We start from the raw sequence: 19,123 nt of genomic DNA on the forward strand, positions 1-19,123 counted from the left end.
TGTGATGACGTCAATGTATAGTTCTGTGTTTTGTTGCTGTTGTTCTCTTTTATGTCCCTCTGCTATTGTATTGCAATTTTTTGCATTGAATTTTGAATATCTTAATTGTTGTTTTTTTTATTGTTACAATGTTGAGAAGTCAAAACACAAAAAACATATGTAGCCAGGTCAAATAGACAATGCATTTATAATAAAGCGGTTACACATTTCTTCATGCTGCCTGGTGTTACGTTGTTGGTTGGCCAGTAGGAGTCGCACTTTTAGTTGCGTCCACGGGACGTTTACCTGGGCTGACGTCTGTTCACGTGGGATGTTAGTGGCGCGAAAGTTACGCATCTGACGTCTGTTCACGTGGGATGTTAGTGGCGCGAAAGTCACGCATCTGACGTCGGGTCACGTGGGACGTGATTGGCGCGCTACAGTCGCACACTCACTTTGTGGATGAGACAGATGCGGAGCGGAGACAGGTGGTTATCGCCGAGTTTGAAAAAGACGCCAAATTGACCACGTTGTGGAGGATAAGATTAATTTCTTGGCGTAAGTAATCTTAAGGTTGTTATTTCAGTTTGGGCATTATATGAAAGAATTATTTTGGTGATGTTGCTGACTGAGTCCGTTTATGCAGAGGGGAGAGCACACCGCTTGACGTGCTTTTCAAGTGTTCGTCGTCATTTCTAGAAGTGAAACCCTGTTTAGGATATTAAGGTATGTGTAATAACTACAATGTATTGTGTATCTAAGATGTTTCTGTGATGTTGTATTGCACATGTAATTTTAGAATGATGCTCAGTAGTGTGTATTTTATTTTATAGAAATTGCCACTACTGTTGTCTTGTCTTGTCTGGTGTTGTCTTGTGAAGGTTAAGTTTTAGTTTTAATCAAAGTTTTATTTGTTATCTTTTATTTTTCCTTTATTATCCTCCAAATCGTTTCGGGGAGGTAAATGGAAATTTTATTGTTTATGTTTTAATAAACTGCCAATTCGACCAAATTTAATGCTGTCCTCTACCTGAGTTGGGGGGGAGAACAGTCGGGAAATAGAACCCACATTTGGGGAGCCCTCAGACTGTGTGTGTGTCTCGGTGTTGTCCGGCTGGCCACACATAGCCTGGTCACATAACCGCTCCTCTTTTTGGTGTCAGAAGTGGGATTTCCAGGTTGATTTGGCCTATAGATTATTTTTTGTGGTTTGATAAGATTTTGGTAGTGCTAGCACCTAGTAACAAGACAACAGTAGTGGTGAAGAGGAGTTCTGCCCAGCCTGGTGAGAGTACCACTGCTACGTGAGGACGAGACGTCAGCGGCACGGGGCTAGGGGACCAGAGAAACAAGAATTCCCAGAGACTGTGAGGTTCAAAAAGAGACATTACATGATGTCGGAAGGGGAAGAAACCCCAGGGGTGTCCATGCCAGTCCAAGTCGGGGGAGAGTCGGCTGCATCATCTGCAGCGAGTGGAGATCACCTGTCAAGTCTACAGTCACAATTAACTGAGCTGAGTAAAAAACATGATGCTGTGATGTCCAGGATTGCCTCTTTGGGTGATGCACAACCAAGGTCTGTTGTATATGTACCAAGAGAAAGGCAGATTGTACCTTTTAATGGTGACTCAGGAAAAGATGCTCAGTCTGTTGATGAGTTTATTGACGAGATAGAAAGGGCAATAAGTCTGAGGGGTCTAAGGGAAGCTGACCAAGTAGACTTTATCCTGTCACATTTAAGAGGATCTGCCTTAGATGAAATTAAGTTACGCACATATAGACAGGATAAGAAACCCAGTGATCTGTTTTCATACCTACGGGAGGCGTTTAGAGAGAAACGCACCACACCACAGTTGCTACATGCATTCTACGCGCGCAGACAGTCAGAGGGAGAAGACCTGAGAGACTATTCGCATGCCCTCTCTCAGCTGTTCAATACCGCGTTACTCACTTCTCCTGACGTTGTTTGTGACCCACAGCTTGCGGTGCGCGACCAGTTCATTGAAGGTTTGCGTGACTCCACCCTTCGTCGTGAACTCAGGAGGCTCACAAGAGAAAAACCACAATCCAGCCTGGTTGAGGTTAGAGAGGAGGCTATTATGTGGACCATGGAGGATCGACCCAGAGGTAGCAGTGTGGCGAGGAGTAGAAACATGGTGGGAGATAGACTTGATGGACATCCAGTGAACAGTGTGTCTGCTCATGACTCTGGAAGTGATTTAACCTTGGCTTTCCAGGAAGTTGTTAAAATGATGGCTGAACAAGGCAAGGCGATTGGAGAGCTGACCAGTGCCGTACGTGAGCTCACCAGTCAGAAAACCAGGCCTAGTGCGACAAGCTTACCTAATAAGCCGAAGGTAACTCCCAGATACATGGAAGATGGCCAGCCTATATGCCTAAGGTGTGAAGGAGTAGGCCATATGGCCAGGCAGTGCACTACACGCAGGGCCCAAACTAGTCCAAGGCCTACAGTGCAGGGAAACGAGGATCCTCGGTTGCAATGAGCCGCGCAATGCGAGGCAGATCGGAAGGCTCACCGCAGACTTTGACTAAAGAAAGGTTTTTGCAGAATGCAGTAGGAAAATGTCCGGTTGTAGACATTCAGATAGGCGGCATCCCCCTGAAGTGTCTCCTGGATACAGGAAGTAATGTAAGTACTTTGACAGAGCGTTTTTTCAGAAACCACCTACATGGAGATGATAAGGACATGCATCATACATCAAAATGGCTAAAAATCACTGCAGCTAACAAACTACCCTTACCGTATCTTGGCTATGTTGAGCTGGATATACAAGTCATGGGGATCTCTATTCCTGAATGTGGGTTTTTGATAATCAGAGATGATAATACAACCGACACAAAGGGTCTTGACTCTTGCCCGCCAGGAATAATTGGAATGAACATAGCTAAACGGTGCAAGCAGTTGATACTGACTGAGTTTGATGAAGCGCTTGGAGGTGAACTAGACTCGGACTGGCGAGGAGTCTTTCAACGTGTACAGGAGGCGGAAGTAGGTGGAAAGACAGTCATGGCTCGTATAGCACAAAAGGACAAGTGTCACTTGCCTGCGCTATCAGTAGTCACGGTGAATGTGAGAAACCCTAAAAGAGACTTTGGTGACGCTTCCACTCTGATATTTGAGTCAAGCACTACCCCACTGCCTGGTGGAGTTATTGTAGTACCCACTGTTGTGTCTGCTAGCAGCCACATTTTCCCAGTGCAAGTAGTTAACGTGTCACCAGTTGATGTTTGGCTCCCACCGAAAGTCAGATTGGGTATTATGACCCCATGCCACAGCATTGGAAATTATCTGTGTGAAGTTCAGTTTCAGCGCATATCAGCTACTCATGAAGAAGTAACTGTCAGTCAGAGAGATGTTGAAAAATCAGACACAGAAGTACAGACACTTTTTGATCGGCTGCACATAGGTGGTACACCAGAACAACGAGTAAAGTTAAAAGCCTTGTTGCTGAAATATGCAGATGTTTTTGCAGTCCACGATGAGGACTTAGGCTATACAGATCGAGTCACACATGAGATCCCTGTAAGGGATGAAACCCCAATTTCCCAGCCTTACAGACGTATCCCACCAAACCAGTATCAGGAGGTGAGGGATCACATCTCAGAACTGTTGCGCAAGGGAGTTATTCAACAGAGTTCCAGTTCATATGCATCTCCCATAGTCTTGGTCAGGAAGCCTGATAGTAGTCTAAGGCTATGTGTAGACTACAGGAAGCTGAACCTAAAAACCCGGCGTGACGCGTTTCCATTGCCCCGTATTGATGAAAGTTTGGATGCCCTGAGCGGTGCAGAGTTTTTCTCCAGCATTGATCTTGCGAGTGGTTACCATCAAGTTGCTGTCCATGAAAGAGATAGACACAAAACAGCTTTCATAACTCCGTTTGGCCTTTATGAATATCTGCGAATGCCGTTTGGGTTATGCAATGCGCCTGCAACCTTTCAACGATTAATGCAGGCAACCATGAGTGATCTTGTTTTCCAAATGGTCCTGGTTTATTTGGATGACCTGCTAGTGTTTTCACACACTTTTGAAGAACACCTGAAGAGACTGGAAATAGTCCTTAAGAGGTTAAAGGAGACAGGTTTAAAAGTAAAAGTGGAAAAATGTCACTTTCTTCAGTCTGAGGTCAAGTTTTTGGGTCATCAGGTTTCAGCTCAGGGTGTGGGTACTGACCCAGATAAGATCAGTGCAGTGAAGGCTTGGCCCCTTCCGAATAATGTAAAAGAACTCAGATCCTTTTTGGGGTTCTGCAGTTATTACAGAAGGTTCATTAAAGGGTTTTCACAGGTGGCAGGACCTCTCCATGAGGTTGTAAATGCATGTGGTAAAGAGAGGTGCCCAGCTAAGGTCAGCAAATTGTTTGAGGCAGCGTGGACACCTACCTGTGCCCATGCTTTTGAACTACTTAAGGAAGAATTAACCAAGGCTCCCATGCTTGGTTATGCAGACTTCAACTTACCGTTTGTCCTAGAGACGGATGCTAGTAACCTTGGCTTAGGTGCAGTGTTGTGTCAGGTTCAGAGTGGAAAGAAAAAAGTCATAGCTTATGCTAGTCGCAGACTGAGAGGCGCGGAAAAGAATGACAGAAACTACAGCAGTATGAAATTGGAACTTCTTGCGTTAAAATGGGCTGTAACTGAGAAGTTCAGGAGTTATCTGCTGGGATCCAAGTTCACAGTCCTAACTGATAACAACCCGCTATGCCACCTTTCTACTGCTAAGCTAGGTGCTATCCAACAGCGCTGGGTTGCACAGTTGGCTGTGTTCGATTTTGAAGTCAAGTACCGGCCTGGTCGTTGTAACTCAGCGGCCGATGCTCTCTCTAGACAGCCAGCGTTGAATGAGTCTGATCCTGAGTCGGAGGATGCAGAATTTGATGGTTGTGTTGCAATTTGTGACAGTCTTAGAACAGGCACGGCTGTAGGGCTAGAGTTGGGGACCGCAGGGGTGGAACACCACCAGGTGAGACAATTAAAAGTCTCAGAACCCAATGATGGAGAGAATGGTCTGTTGCATAGTAACACCCCCACGCTCCCTGGTTATACCAAAACTGAACTCCAGACATTGCAAGCCTCAGACCCAACACTTAGGGTTTTGAAAGTGTTCTGGGATAAGAAACAGAAACCCTCTTTTCAGGAAAGACAAGTTCTACCTGCTCCAGTGCGATCCCTATTGAAACAATGGCCCAGGTTGACAGAAAAAGATGGACTCTTGTATAGAGAAATTGAGGATGTGAGCCTTGGAAAATGTTTTCAGCTGTTGTTACCTGCTTGTCTCAGAGAAAAGGTGCTCACCAGTGTGCATAATCAGATGGGCCACCAAGGGATAGAACGCACACTTGGACTTCTAAAGCAGAGATGTTTTTGGGGAGGTATGCATGAAGAGGTTGAACAATGGGTTAAAAATTGTCAGAGGTGTGTCCTAACTAAACTGCCACAACCCAAGATCCGTGCACCCCAGACTCCATTTTTAGCGACCCGTCCTCTTGAAGTTGTAGCTGTAGACTACACTACACTTGAACGTGCAAGTGATGGATGTGAAAATGTTCTGGTACTCACCGATGTTTTTACCAAGTTCAGTCAGGCGTTCCCGACACGAAATCAGAGAGCTGACACCACTGCTAAAGTTATCTTAAGGGAGTGGTTCATGAAATATGGGGTCCCCGAGCGCTTGCATTCAGATCAGGGCCGAAATTTTGAGAGTGCTGTTATTGCTGAACTCTGCAGATTGTACGGGGTGAAAAAGACACGTACTACACCTCATCATCCACAAGGAAACCCCCAGTGTGAGAGGTTCAACCGAACCTTGCATGACCTCTTGAAAACACTTCCTCCTGAGAAAAAGCGCCGCTGGCCTGAACATCTAGCTGAATTGGTATACGCCTATAATGCTACCCCACACTCCTCAACTGGTTACTCACCCTACCACATGTTGTTTGGGGTACGACCCCATCTCCCAGTGGATGCTCTGTTGGGGCAACAAGAAGACAAAGATGAAACTGCAGACTGGCTCGCTGCTCACAGAGAGCGGTTGCAGAATGCACATGAGAGAGCACGAGCAGTAGCTGAAAGAAAAGCTGCAGAAAGAATGGTCCGTCAAAATGCAAAAGTTCACTGTCCACCTGTTGAGATAGGACAGTATGTGTACCTTCGACATCGTCCTCTAGGCAGAAATAAGATTCAAGATGCATGGTCCTCAAAAGTTTATGAAGTTATTGAGGTACAGGGAACAACATACTCAGTAGTCCCTGTGAATGGAGGTCCCTTGAAAAGAGTTCATAGGTCTAACCTCCGACTTTGCGTTGAGCCCATTCCATCTCCAAGGCAGGACCACCAAACAAATCTTTCTCCTCACCAGCACGAAGATGAGGCAGACCCCGAATCCACAGATTCAGACCCTGAATTCCTTTTGGTGGAACAAGTTGAAAATCCTAGTGATCAAGAGTTAGATAACCTAGGAAGCCACCTAGAAGACGAGACCATAAATGAAACTGGAAGTGAGCGACTGTCAGACGTTGCAGACACGAGCCACAGCCCAGATGAAGACTGCTCCCCTCACCTGGAGCAGGTGATGGAAAGCCCGGGTTTGCCTAGAGAACTGTCAGAGAGACCAGTACCTGTGCCGCGGCAGAGGGTGGAGCCAACCAGTGCAACCCCACCTACACCCGCCCCGCGTAGAAGTCTTAGAACAACCGCGGGTAAAAATCGAAATCCATTCAACTTGCCTACATCAGCATGTAACACTGTGTCTTTCACGCCAGATGTACTGTCTCGAGTACTAGCAGGTATGGTGCTTTATACTTCAAAAGTTAATGCAGGAGATGATGTGTAGGAAGTCACCGGGACGTTGACTTCAGGCAGGGGAGAATGTAGCCAGGTCAAATAGACAATGCATTTATAATAAAGCGGTTACACATTTCTTCATGCTGCCTGGTGTTACGTTGTTGGTTGGCCAGTAGGAGTCGCACTTTTAGTTGCGTCCACGGGACGTTTACCTGGGCTGACGTCTGTTCACGTGGGATGTTAGTGGCGCGAAAGTTACGCATCTGACGTCTGTTCACGTGGGATGTTAGTGGCGCGAAAGTCACGCATCTGACGTCGGGTCACGTGGGACGTGATTGGCGCGCTACAGTCGCACACTCACTTTGTGGATGAGACAGATGCGGAGCGGAGACAGGTGGTTATCGCCGAGTTTGAAAAAGACGCCAAATTGACCACGTTGTGGAGGATAAGATTAATTTCTTGGCGTAAGTAATCTTAAGGTTGTTATTTCAGTTTGGGCATTATATGAAAGAATTATTTTGGTGATGTTGCTGACTGAGTCCGTTTATGCAGAGGGGAGAGCACACCGCTTGACGTGCTTTTCAAGTGTTCGTCGTCATTTCTAGAAGTGAAACCCTGTTTAGGATATTAAGGTATGTGTAATAACTACAATGTATTGTGTATCTAAGATGTTTCTGTGATGTTGTATTGCACATGTAATTTTAGAATGATGCTCAGTAGTGTGTATTTTATTTTATAGAAATTGCCACTACTGTTGTCTTGTCTTGTCTGGTGTTGTCTTGTGAAGGTTAAGTTTTAGTTTTAATCAAAGTTTTATTTGTTATCTTTTATTTTTCCTTTATTATCCTCCAAATCGTTTCGGGGAGGTAAATGGAAATTTTATTGTTTATGTTTTAATAAACTGCCAATTCGACCAAATTTAATGCTGTCCTCTACCTGAGTTGGGGGGGAGAACAGTCGGGAAATAGAACCCACATTTGGGGAGCCCTCAGACTGTGTGTGTGTCTCGGTGTTGTCCGGCTGGCCACACATAGCCTGGTCACACATATGTTTCTGTTTGTATTATTGGATGTAACAATATAGAAATTTAATATTTTAAAACAGAAACACTGAATCCCCAGACGAAAAATATAGCAAAATTTAGCAGTGTTAGAAATGTCCTCTTTGACTCTCAATGATACGTCTGACGAGACTAATTATCCAGTGTTTATTCTCCTTTTGTCAGATCCTCGTGGCTAATGAATCGTGTCACAACTATAACCAGAAACAGGACTCAAACATAAGAGACTAACAGGTTGCAGCACTTTTGGCACCTGTGCCAGCATTAAATTAGAGCAGAAAAAGTCCAGATGTTGCTGTTTGTTTAGAGTGGGAGTGGTGTAGAAAGGCTTCTATTGAAAGAAAGGAGTTAAACCGCCAGTATAGTGATGGGAGTCAACCAGTAGAGATCATGAGTGGAGATGGGGCTTGTGTTTAAGAGATGAAGATAGAGATAGCACTCTACATTACACACACATGGAAAGACACACAAGCAACAGTAATCGCTTTTGCACTCATGTGTGAGCTCGCTAAGCCAAATTTGAAATGACACTATTCCCATATGTGCATGAAGGTTAATGTGTTGTGAATTCGACCTATTTCAGAGGAGCCAGTCTGTTGATGAGATCACCAGAGAAAGCTGAACACAGGAATGCTAATTTTGTTTTCCATTCCACATTCATGTGCATTTATTTTTTTATTATGATGCCTCTAATGTGGAGGCATTTTATTAAAAAGTTTATCTTAGAGAATCTCACCGAAATGGCAGTCGTGTGTGGAGAGATGGTCACTAATGCACATCTTTTCAGTCTGTTGCATTGATCCGATGATTGCCAGGCCTAAAATGATTTAGTAGTAGACATATGCGACCCAGTTTTAAAGCTAGTGTTAAAGCAAATAGAGTATGTCATTCCATTCTTCTCTATGAGGACACAAACTTAACCCCATATGGGATTTTTTACTGGCACCATATTCTACCTGTCAGACCCACTCACTTCAACAGTCATATGTTTTTTATTGCATTATCTGCACGGTCCTGGTTCAAGAGTAGGGTTTTCAGCATTACAGTGTTTCATGTGGACTGGTCAGTCACATGAAAACACAGAAATTATACATATAATAATATTAAAAATATGCCGTATAACATCATACAGCCTGTGCCTTATGTGCTGGTGCCGACAGCTATATGCATTCATAAAATTGCATATATATGACACACGGTTCAAGCACACTAGTGACTCAGCCCACTACATATACTGTAGGTTATGAAAAATAAACTGTGCAGGAAGTTGCTGAAAAATATGATTTCTCATAATGCAGCATGATCAAAATCAAATTCAATTCATTTACAGAAGATGTAATTTATAGCTAACATTAAAGCCTCTAGAATCATCTCACCGTAACCTACATCATATGTGTATACCTGTCTTTGTACGCCTCGGCACATTCCCACTAATAACCACAGCTGCTGTTTTTCCCTGACAGAGCAGAATATTATTGTTTCGGCTTCATTACCTTAAACTGACACAGCATGTTAGTGTCTCCTGATTATTGCTAGTTGAAAACTTTACTTTACCCTGCCTTCTTTAATCTAAAAGCTGCAAATTGACAGGAATTTAATTTGAGACAATAGTCATTTCACAAGACTGTTAATCATTTTATTTGACTTCTATGAGACTAAATATTGTTTAACCATTTTCCCAAATGTTTTAAATTTTAAAATTTCCTTAACCTATGAAATTATTGTTTCTAGTGTTATCATAATAATTCATTATAACATGATTAAAACAGCACTGAGCAGCCTCTGTTTGACATAACTGTAATGATTTAAAATGTACAGTTAATTCTAAAGACTCATTGTTCTGTCACGGTGGGACTGATGTGTGCCCTCTGTGTAAACACAGTGGTGGAAGCGGAAAATCAATTAGGAGCAAATTCAGCAGAAATGAATGAGATTTTACCATAGTATCTCTTGTGTGATGAAAAATATGTGATACAACCTGACAGATGAAACTCAGTGTTGCCTCAGGAGCAGCATGAAGCTTGAAATAAAGCATCCTTCAAATTATGCACTTAATGGATCACCTAAAGGACGGCTGGTATGGAATTTTTAATTCATTCATCATTAATCGCTTCATCTGCTGTGGCGGATCGCTTGGAGCTGGACCCTATCCCAGCTGACTGAGGCCCCGTCCACATGATGACGGATTTTTTGAAAACGCAACTTTTTTGTTGCGTTTACGCCTTCCGTCCACACGACAACGCAGATATCCGGAACGAAAACGCAACTTTTTAAAAATGCTGGCCGAGTTGGATTTTTAAAAAAACGCTGGGTCTGCGTTGTCTTGTGGACGGTATATCCGCGACTTTTTAAAAACGCTGACGTCTTGCCCGCAACAAAAACCACTGTGATGTCATATTTATGGGCCCGTCTGTTGTGACAAAAACACACGGAGGATTCCTATTGGATAAAATTTGACTCAGTACTGCCACCACATGGTTTGGCATGCTTATAGCTGTCTTCGAAAACGCACTGCTGCGTTTACGTGTGGACGGCGATGGGTTTTTAAAAATTTCCTTTTTAAAAAAATCCGTCATCGTGTGGCTGTGAGGCGGGGGAAACTCCAGGCGTGACACAAGTGCACCACAGAGCCACACAGAGGTACAGACAAGCACGCACACACACATTCACACACTAAGTGCAATTTGGAACGTCCAAATTGAAGTCCATGTTTTTGGAGGTGGGAGGAAGCCGGAGAACCCGGAGAGAACCCAAGCAGACACGGGGGGAACATGCAAACTCTGAACAGAGCGGGACTCAAACCCGGAACCACCTTGCTGTGCGTCGACAGCGCTACCCACTGCGCCACCGTGCCACCTCTTGTATAAGATTATGCACAACTTTTTGTGTGTTTGACATTTCCTTCTTTATTTGCTCCTACTCAGTAACAGCTACTAGAAATGATTGCTACGGATTACTGTACATGACAATCCCCCAGGGCTGTGCTGTGTTTGCGATCCACTCGAGACCATATCCTATCTGCAAACATCCCTGATCCACCACGAGGAGTCACTAATACAACAATGAGAACAAGAGTGCTATGTGTTTCTGTTTTGTGCAGCGACTCATCAGCTTATTGGTTTGTTCAGATCTGTCAATCAGTCAATGACTAATTATCTCTAAAATCGAGTTTTAAGAAGCTCTTGTGTACTTCATCTGTAGAAGTGTTGATTAAGTCAAAGGACAGAATTAGACGTAGTTTGTCCATCATAAATGTTTGAGACATCAACCAGGAATAAATATACAGGGGGAACACGAGTATCAAGTGTTGCATAGAGACCAGAGTCTATATTTACTGCTATCTTTGCCCAAAGGGAAAATGCTGAGCAGAAAATCATTCTGATGAACTTTGGGTTGGGTCGAGTGTGTGTGTGTGAAGGCGTGTATGAAGAAGAGAGGTGACGTGTGGGTGGTAGTATTCTCCACCGTGGATCTGCACCCTGTTTCTGTCCTATGTTCAGTCAGCTTTCCAGCTCCCATTCTGTGCAGAACACAGGTAAACCTTCACATGAATCTACATGTTCAAACATGGTGTGTTCTCCATCAGAACACTCCGATCATCACCCCTGACCCCGATGGGTGAGGAATAAAGAATGAGCTGCCAGGGCTCACATAGAGTGTAGCCCAAATGTGAGCTGACAATGCTCAAACATGGAAGAAACAAGAGCACAGAAACTCTACTGTCAGCTGTAAGCCTGGGAATGACACTTAATGTGGGATATTATTATGTAAGCAGACTCCATCAAACTTGGTCAAGCCTCCCAACAAGGCATCTGTGTAAGTGGAAAATGGACCGGCATGGATAGCCGACAGGCATTGACCAGTGCAGTGTCACTAGTGCAGCTGTGGTGAGAGTGCATTCCTTTCTCAGTAGCCTGATCACTAATGGCACAATAGAAGAGAAGAACAAGAAGAGCTCTATTCACCATTCCTCTTGTTTTGTGACTGGACAGCCGGGGACCCCGGCGTGATTCCATTTAAATAGAGCACTAGTCCAGATTTATCACCATTATGTAACATCTGCTATCTATCTATCTATCTATCTATCTATCTATCTATCTATCTATCTATCTATCTATCTATCTATCTATCTATCTATCTATCTATCTATCTATCTATCTATCTATCTATCTATCTATCTATCTATCTATCAAGAAACTCAATAAGAGATGACAAACTCCTGCAAAACTGCAGCACATCTAATGCATCAGTCTGTGAATTAACCTCCTTTGCTAAACCTAGAGAGCTCATATTGGTTGGGATAATTAAAGAGAAGATGACCAATTTTCAGCATCACCTTAAAATTATTCTCCATGAAAAAAAGAGTTGTGGAGAAATTAAAATACCAAAAGGCAAAACTATCATTTTAATTGGTGTTTAAATGTTAAAGGAAACAGTTTTATTAGCTTCACTCATGACACAGACAGACAGACAGATGGACAAAGTGATCACTCCACCCCCCTATCACTCCATGATCAGCAGGAAAAAACAAAGCGGCTGGCTTCAGTTTTAATGTTGAACACAGACTGAAGCCTCAAGCACATTTACAAGAGGAGTGTAGAGACGGGAACAAATGGACGTCTCAGGATGATACAGGAAGGAGTGAAGGAATAGAATAACGTCCAGATGGCAGAGTCACTGTGGTATACACCCAGCAATGAAATCCCAACGGAATTGATTCAACAATTATTCAGTGCTAAAAACATGGGATGGAAAAAATGCTTTAATGTAAATTATATCAGGAATCACCCCCTGAACACCATCACATGATTCCACAGTCTACAAGGACTACAAGCAGGAAGCATATCCTACACACACACACACACACACACACACACACACACACACACACACACACACACACACACACACACACACACACACACACACACACACACACACACACACACACACACACACACACACACACACACACACACACACACACACACACACACACACACACACACACTTTATTATATGTGCATCTAGTCCCAGTCTGAGGGGAGAGGGGATGTTGTTAATGGTCTCTACCCTCTGATTTTACTTCTTGCAGACCAAATGCACCGGTCATCTCACATGATTTGATGCTTTTATTTTAGTGCTGCAACATCCTGAGGTCTAGTTTTAACACTTTCATTCAACAGCCACCACACACTCTTCCTTTGTGTTCTTTCACTGTGAATTTAAGTCTTACTGGAGTCAGAATGTCGCCTACTGTGCTAGTCTGGATTGTGTGAATGCGTTCACAGCGGATGGATGATTCACACAGCGGCCCGAGGAAGGAAAGGGTCTCCTGATTCCTTTGGAACTACTCCGCAGGCTTTTCCAGCTGATCTGACGAGATCAGTTTTGGATAGCCACACACTGAGACACACATTGATCAGGATGAGGAAGCTTCGTGACAAGAAGTGAGCTCATGAGATCTGAATGTCATCTAGTGGCGAACACTGAATTCTTTGGAGTGATGAATAAGAAAAAAGATTAACCCTGGGTTTAGTATTTTTAATCTGCAAAAATGTTGTGTTATTTCCCTACACCAGGTTTTAGATTGTTTCATTCAGCACTTATTTTAATCTGACCCTGTGTGTCCGTGTGTGCGTGTGTGAGTAAATCAGGCTCAGTGAAAATTCACCATGGGCAAGGTGCCATTTAGCCATTTGGTTGTTGACACAGTTGAATTTGTGTGTTTGAATTTATTTTTGTCATAATTTTCATGTCTTGAATTATCTCAGGCTTGCGTGAGTCTTAACAACCTCACATCACGAGCGGAAGCTGCACCATAAACACTCTGGAAATGACTTTCAGACATGTTTCCAACCACGAGTGGCTGACATCAGAGCAGCCTGGGCCTCCTTCATAATTGGGATAGTTACAGTTATATAATTGCAAACACACAGAGAAGGAATACTATATAGAATGTATACGGAGTATCTATATAACGTTCACGTCAGATTGGTTTAAAATGAAGTGTAAGCAAAGTGACAGGATTAATGTTTGTGTGTGTGTGTGTGTGTGTGTGTGTGTGTGTGTGTGTGTGTGTGTGTGTGTGTGTGTGTGTGTGTGTGTGTGTTTATGAGTGGACCAGGCATTCTGAGGACCGCTCCATCCCCTCCTCATCTCAGTGTCCTTCCACCCAAGCTTTCTAATCAGAAAATTGGTCCAATTGGTCAGAGCAGCGATTCTACTGCAACCGTTTGATGTTTAGCATTCACGCAGCAAATTTCCAAACAAACAAATGACTTTAAATATGAAATAAGATCTAGTGACCCCTTGGTACATCTGTGGCTTGAGGTCTTTGGACAAACAGAGGCCTTGGTGACTTCTGCCTTCTGGGGAGGTTGGCTTCCTGCAGTGGGTAATCCCACTGTGACCATTTTGCCTCTCTCTTCACACCCATCGACCGAGGGCAAAGCTAAATCTGTTGGGAAAGGAACCCAGGGCAACAATCAATGCCAGACCTAGCATTTATTGCCTCCTGTGTTGTTGGAGGGTACCAATGTGGATTTTAATGGAACAAGAATTTCCACGGTATGGATTTGTTCTTCCTACTTGCATCTAATTAAGGAAGTAGGTATGAGGGTTTCATTAAGTCTGTTGGAGGTGAAGTTGTGTAGATTGGTCTGTTCTTCTGTTAATATTAGTAAATGTCTGCACCACTTTAATCATAGAGACCGTCACGTTCCACACTTTGTGTGACCACTAACTCCTGTGTCATCCATCCCACATCCTCACACAGTTATAATAGTCCAATGTCCTGACACAGTAGCTGTGTTTCCAGTTTCTGCTGTACCACTGAGAGCAGAGTATGTCAGCTTCCCACTGAAAAAATGTGTTGTATGTTCATAGTATTATACTAATTTTAGAAGACAATTGTTAGTAGATTATATTTAACCTTGAAATAATTTACCTGCCAGGCCAGTTTCTAGGAAGGACGCCAGTTTCTGAACCAACACCACGGTACGGCTTGACATCATCATTCATAGGATAAAAACATCATTGAACAATGAATTGAATCCATATGAATCATGCTACAACGGTCAGTCTTATGGTTTCATATTTGGAAGAATTTTGGCATGAACCTCTTGGCTCAAGGTTATTTTCGCCAGCAGACTTAATAGGAACTCTGTCCTGTCTTACAGGCGACATTTGAGAGCAGGAGCCACGGTTTTAAACTGTCATTATGTTGTTGAGCAGTGAAGGGACACCAACATTTTGAGTTTTCCACTCTGTGTCAAATCCAACGCTCATCATCACTGAATAGCACAAATCAACAGACTTTACTTGTTCTACTTTATTATATTGCATAAATATTTACTGAGATAAAACCTTGCACTGATATCACATTTTTAACAGTTACTGTAATTTCAAATTTATCAAACTGGTTTTTCAAATCTGTTATTTAGGTGACTTAATGGCAGGAACAGACAACAACACCACGTGTGATCACATAATAACCATGGTTACTATGTCAAATCGCTGAAAAGACTATTTCTAACGCTCTCTGTCCAGGGTGTAAAATGAGCAAACGTCATGTTGCAGTTTGGTCGATTTAAGTAAGACTGAATCACGTAGGTGAGTGGTATGACAAGAAACTTGCGCAAAATCAAAACATAATGGTGAAATTTCGGGTTCAAAATTTAAGTGGAGAAATGGATAAATTGTGAATATTTTTGTTGAATGGAAGTACATTTTATCCCAATATTATACCGTGGAAAAAGGTAGCGTTAATTTTATTTATTGCAAGTATTTAAAGCTTTTGTACCAGGGACCCACGTTGTCTGATCGTGCGTCCCTCGGGAAATGTTTTCATGTGCCTAAATCTGCAGGAATTTGTCAAAAAATGTGCAAGAGCGAATGCTAATGAGAACATTGGTCACATTATATTTTTACCTTTGGTTTTCTGCTCAGCTGCAGTCCTGTCAGACTTCAATGAGGGCTTAGTTAACATTTTTTTTACAGCTCTGTCAAGCCTTTCCAGTGTTTCACCTATGGTCACTGTTTTTCCAGTAGCTGAGCTCCTGAAAAACTCCTGCAGTGGAAACTGTGTTGTCACCACCTGCAGCTTTTAATACCAGTAATTGTATTCATATAATACTTGTGAGTGGATACTGCAGTACAGTATCCTGATGAATTTACAAAAACAATTTTACAAATGAACACACAAGATTGTGCAAACAAGATCATGTAGGCAATGAAATTTCCACTTAACCCTATGCCAAATACTTTCGGCAAAATTCCAAATTTAGAAGCGTCTTTTCAAAATATATCATATCCGCTATTCAGCATGCATAATGTTTCTCTGATCACGATCGTATCTTTGATATTGTTACAAGCTGTCATCCTGAACTTTCTTTAAAATACACAACTTAAGTTTTAAATCTGAAGAATTTAACACTTAAATGCTACTTTCGTTCCACTTAACGTGCAGGTGATGTTTAGCTGGCTGATTATTACTAGAATGAATTAAAGTACAGGCAAGTCACATAGACTGTTGTCTGACTATGCTTCATTAAGCTTCGGAATGTCACTTAGACATGCAGGCGCATTAATGTGTGTGTATGCATCCACTCCAAACTGTAGCACTGCCCTTGTACATGCACTGAGCTGGTGCACGATGCGCACTGCATGCACTATGGTTAATTTAAACTCATGATGTTGATTCCACGTTAATCCTGAATGTGCTGATACCTATTTTGCGTTTTATATTACAGCAAATCAGTTCGAGGTCAAGCCAGATCATGTAAATGTTTGTCTAATGTTGACAAAGCGCTGTAGTGGCTGTGGTTGCAGACCTCTATCAAGTTGTGTGTATTTGCTGAGAGAAGGCTATTTAGCCTTGTCAGCACAGACCAGCCACTTGCCCTGCTTCCCTCCCAAGGTGACTTCTCTGCTGCGAGGGAAAGGCATGAAAACACCTCCCTCGAGTCCCTCTGTGCTTCTCCCACATACCCGTCAGCTTTATGATTCCACCGAGTGATGCTCCTTCATACCCTTTTTTTTTAAAAAGAAAATGTTCAAGCCTATGCTAATCTTTCCTTTTCTTCTGCACTTCTTTTGAGCAGAAATAACAAAAAAATAAATAAAAAAAATGCATGTGTGTATTCATTTACATTCCCTTCACTGCCATATGGTCTTGTCTACGGTCAGATTTAGTGTTTGGCTCAATGCCACCACACGAGCACCTGACCTACTGCGTCTTGGAGAACATCCACCTACGCTGCAGGACACACACCGCCTACGCAACTTCTCTCACACACAGGCCTAGAGGAAAATCTGTGCTTAAGAACAAAATCATTTGTGAAGACAAACTACGTCATTATGTATTAACAGGAGTCTGTGTGTAGGTGCGCGACCAGAAGTGTGTGTAAATGGGCCATTGTCCTGGTCTGCAGTAGGTCAGCTATTTTAGTCCGGGATAATTCTCTTCATGGGAGTAGGTGTGCTTATTTCCTTACACTGGGCGTCTCCTCCCGTTTCTCTCTCTGTTAATTGATTAAGAGGATTCAGGCGGCCGCCGAAGCGTTAAGCACAGACTGTGACCCCCCCCCCCTCCCCCAATACAAACATAAACACACATACAACCACACAAGCAGCCAAACTACTGACACAGACTTGAGATTGCCAAAACACACCCGCTCGTCACCAGGACTTGAACAAGCACTGCGATAACTCTGCTGCCAGATAAATGACAGTAGTAATCTGAAACATATGGAACAAACTGAACCCCAACGTTGGGGTTGGAACCAAGAGTTGGGATTGTGTGATTTGGTTTGTGGGAAGTGGCTTTTCATCTCTGGTTGGTGGTTAAGCCTGACTTGTGTGAATCTTTCCCATTCGTCTGGGAAACTCTACAGAACCCTCGGGAAATGTTTTCATGTGCCTAAATCTGCAGTAATTTGCATATTGCTTATCCTGTTAATTACTATCATACATCATATTTGACAAAGCCACATGGAGGTTTTAGGAGAGACGCATTGCTTTCTGGAGCTGCTAGCAAACAAAAATGCAAATCAGCATCGGCCAACTTTGCAGCTTGCAGAGTATTAATGACAATAAATTAATAAAATGCTTTAAAGTTTAAAGCATCTTATTCTTTTTTTAAATATTATTTATCATGAACGAATAAATCAATTTTTAAAGTTTAAACAACCAAAACTCACAAGATAATGGACAAAGTGTGTTTCAGCAATTCTGCATACAGTCTGATCACACTGAAAGGAAGTTCAATCAAACAGCCTAAAAGAAAATGTCATTACAGACTTAATAGTACATTTCTTGCATGTCATTTAAATAAAGTTTCCACAGATGCAAACCCCCCCCCCCCCCAGTAATAGTTGCACGCAGTGTGCTGCAGAAAACAGAGAATGCAGTCACAGCAAAGACAATCAGGACGCACAACCTCAGATAGCAGCAGCATTTAGATAACCTTATACTACTGAAAAACTCATCTTCACACACACACGCACACGCACACACATGCACACACATGCACACACACACACACACACACACACACACACACACACACACACACACACACACACACACACACGCACACGCACACGCACACGCACACACGACACAGGATAACACCTGAAACAACCTTCACAGTTCAACCCAGCCTCGACCCCGGATCACTGCTGCCATGCTGGAAGTAGTTCCTGGTCCAGAGTCGTCCTACCTTTGTGACAGTCATGCAGAATCAGTTGGTGAGGAGCAGGCCGGTGTCCCCTTCTAGCAGAGAGCAGCGCCGCAGGAGTGGCAGAGCGATGATGATGAGGGGAATATGCAGAGGGAGGGAGAAAAGAGGAGGGGACAGACAGGTTAGTGTGTCTGGCTCTCTAAGTACGGACGAGCTGCTGCTGCTGCAGTGAAGCAATGGTTGGCAGTCGGAGTGAGCTGGGTTACTACAACAGGGAAAAGCTGCTCGTAGGATACACCCTCCCTCCTCCCTTACCCACTACACACACACACATGTATACACACCACACACTGATGATGAATCCCACAGAGTGTGTCTGCTCTACTCTCTGCCTATCTTTCCTGAAATATGATTAGTGATGAGGATGAGTACAATACAGCCTATGAATGAGTGGTGATCCAGGAGCCGCCTGGGACAGGAAAGAGGAGAGGACTGCAGATTCACAGTGAGGGTATGAGGGAGGAAGGGAGGGAGGTGGATGCTGTGTCGCAGTCTGTTACCCAGGCATGCACGTCATCCGAAGTGTGTGAGTGTGT

The 19,123-nt window shown here is 43.2% G+C and overlaps 1 protein-coding gene across 4 annotated transcripts in view; it reads right to left on the bottom strand.

The window, feature by feature from the left end:
- coro2ba (coronin, actin binding protein, 2Ba) overlaps positions 1-18,920 on the bottom strand; it is a 49,681-nt gene extending 30,761 nt beyond the window's left edge. For 2 of the 4 annotated variants that reach the window (XM_068326800.1, XM_068327049.1), the window contains exon 1: positions 18,567-18,766. In XM_068326800.1, coding sequence (XP_068182901.1) covers positions 18,567-18,581 — 15 coding nt within the window. In that variant the 5' untranslated portion in view covers positions 18,582-18,766. Of the gene's footprint in view, positions 1-18,566; positions 18,767-18,871 lie in introns of those variants that run through there. The other 2 variants (XM_068326878.1, XM_068327216.1) reach the window with 2 other exon arrangements.
- Between the last annotated feature and the right edge of the window lie 203 nt (positions 18,921-19,123).

The sequence above is a fragment of the Antennarius striatus genome, chromosome 1 (genome assembly GCF_040054535.1).
Source record: "Antennarius striatus isolate MH-2024 chromosome 1, ASM4005453v1, whole genome shotgun sequence".
NCBI lineage: Eukaryota > Metazoa > Chordata > Actinopteri > Lophiiformes > Antennariidae > Antennarius > Antennarius striatus.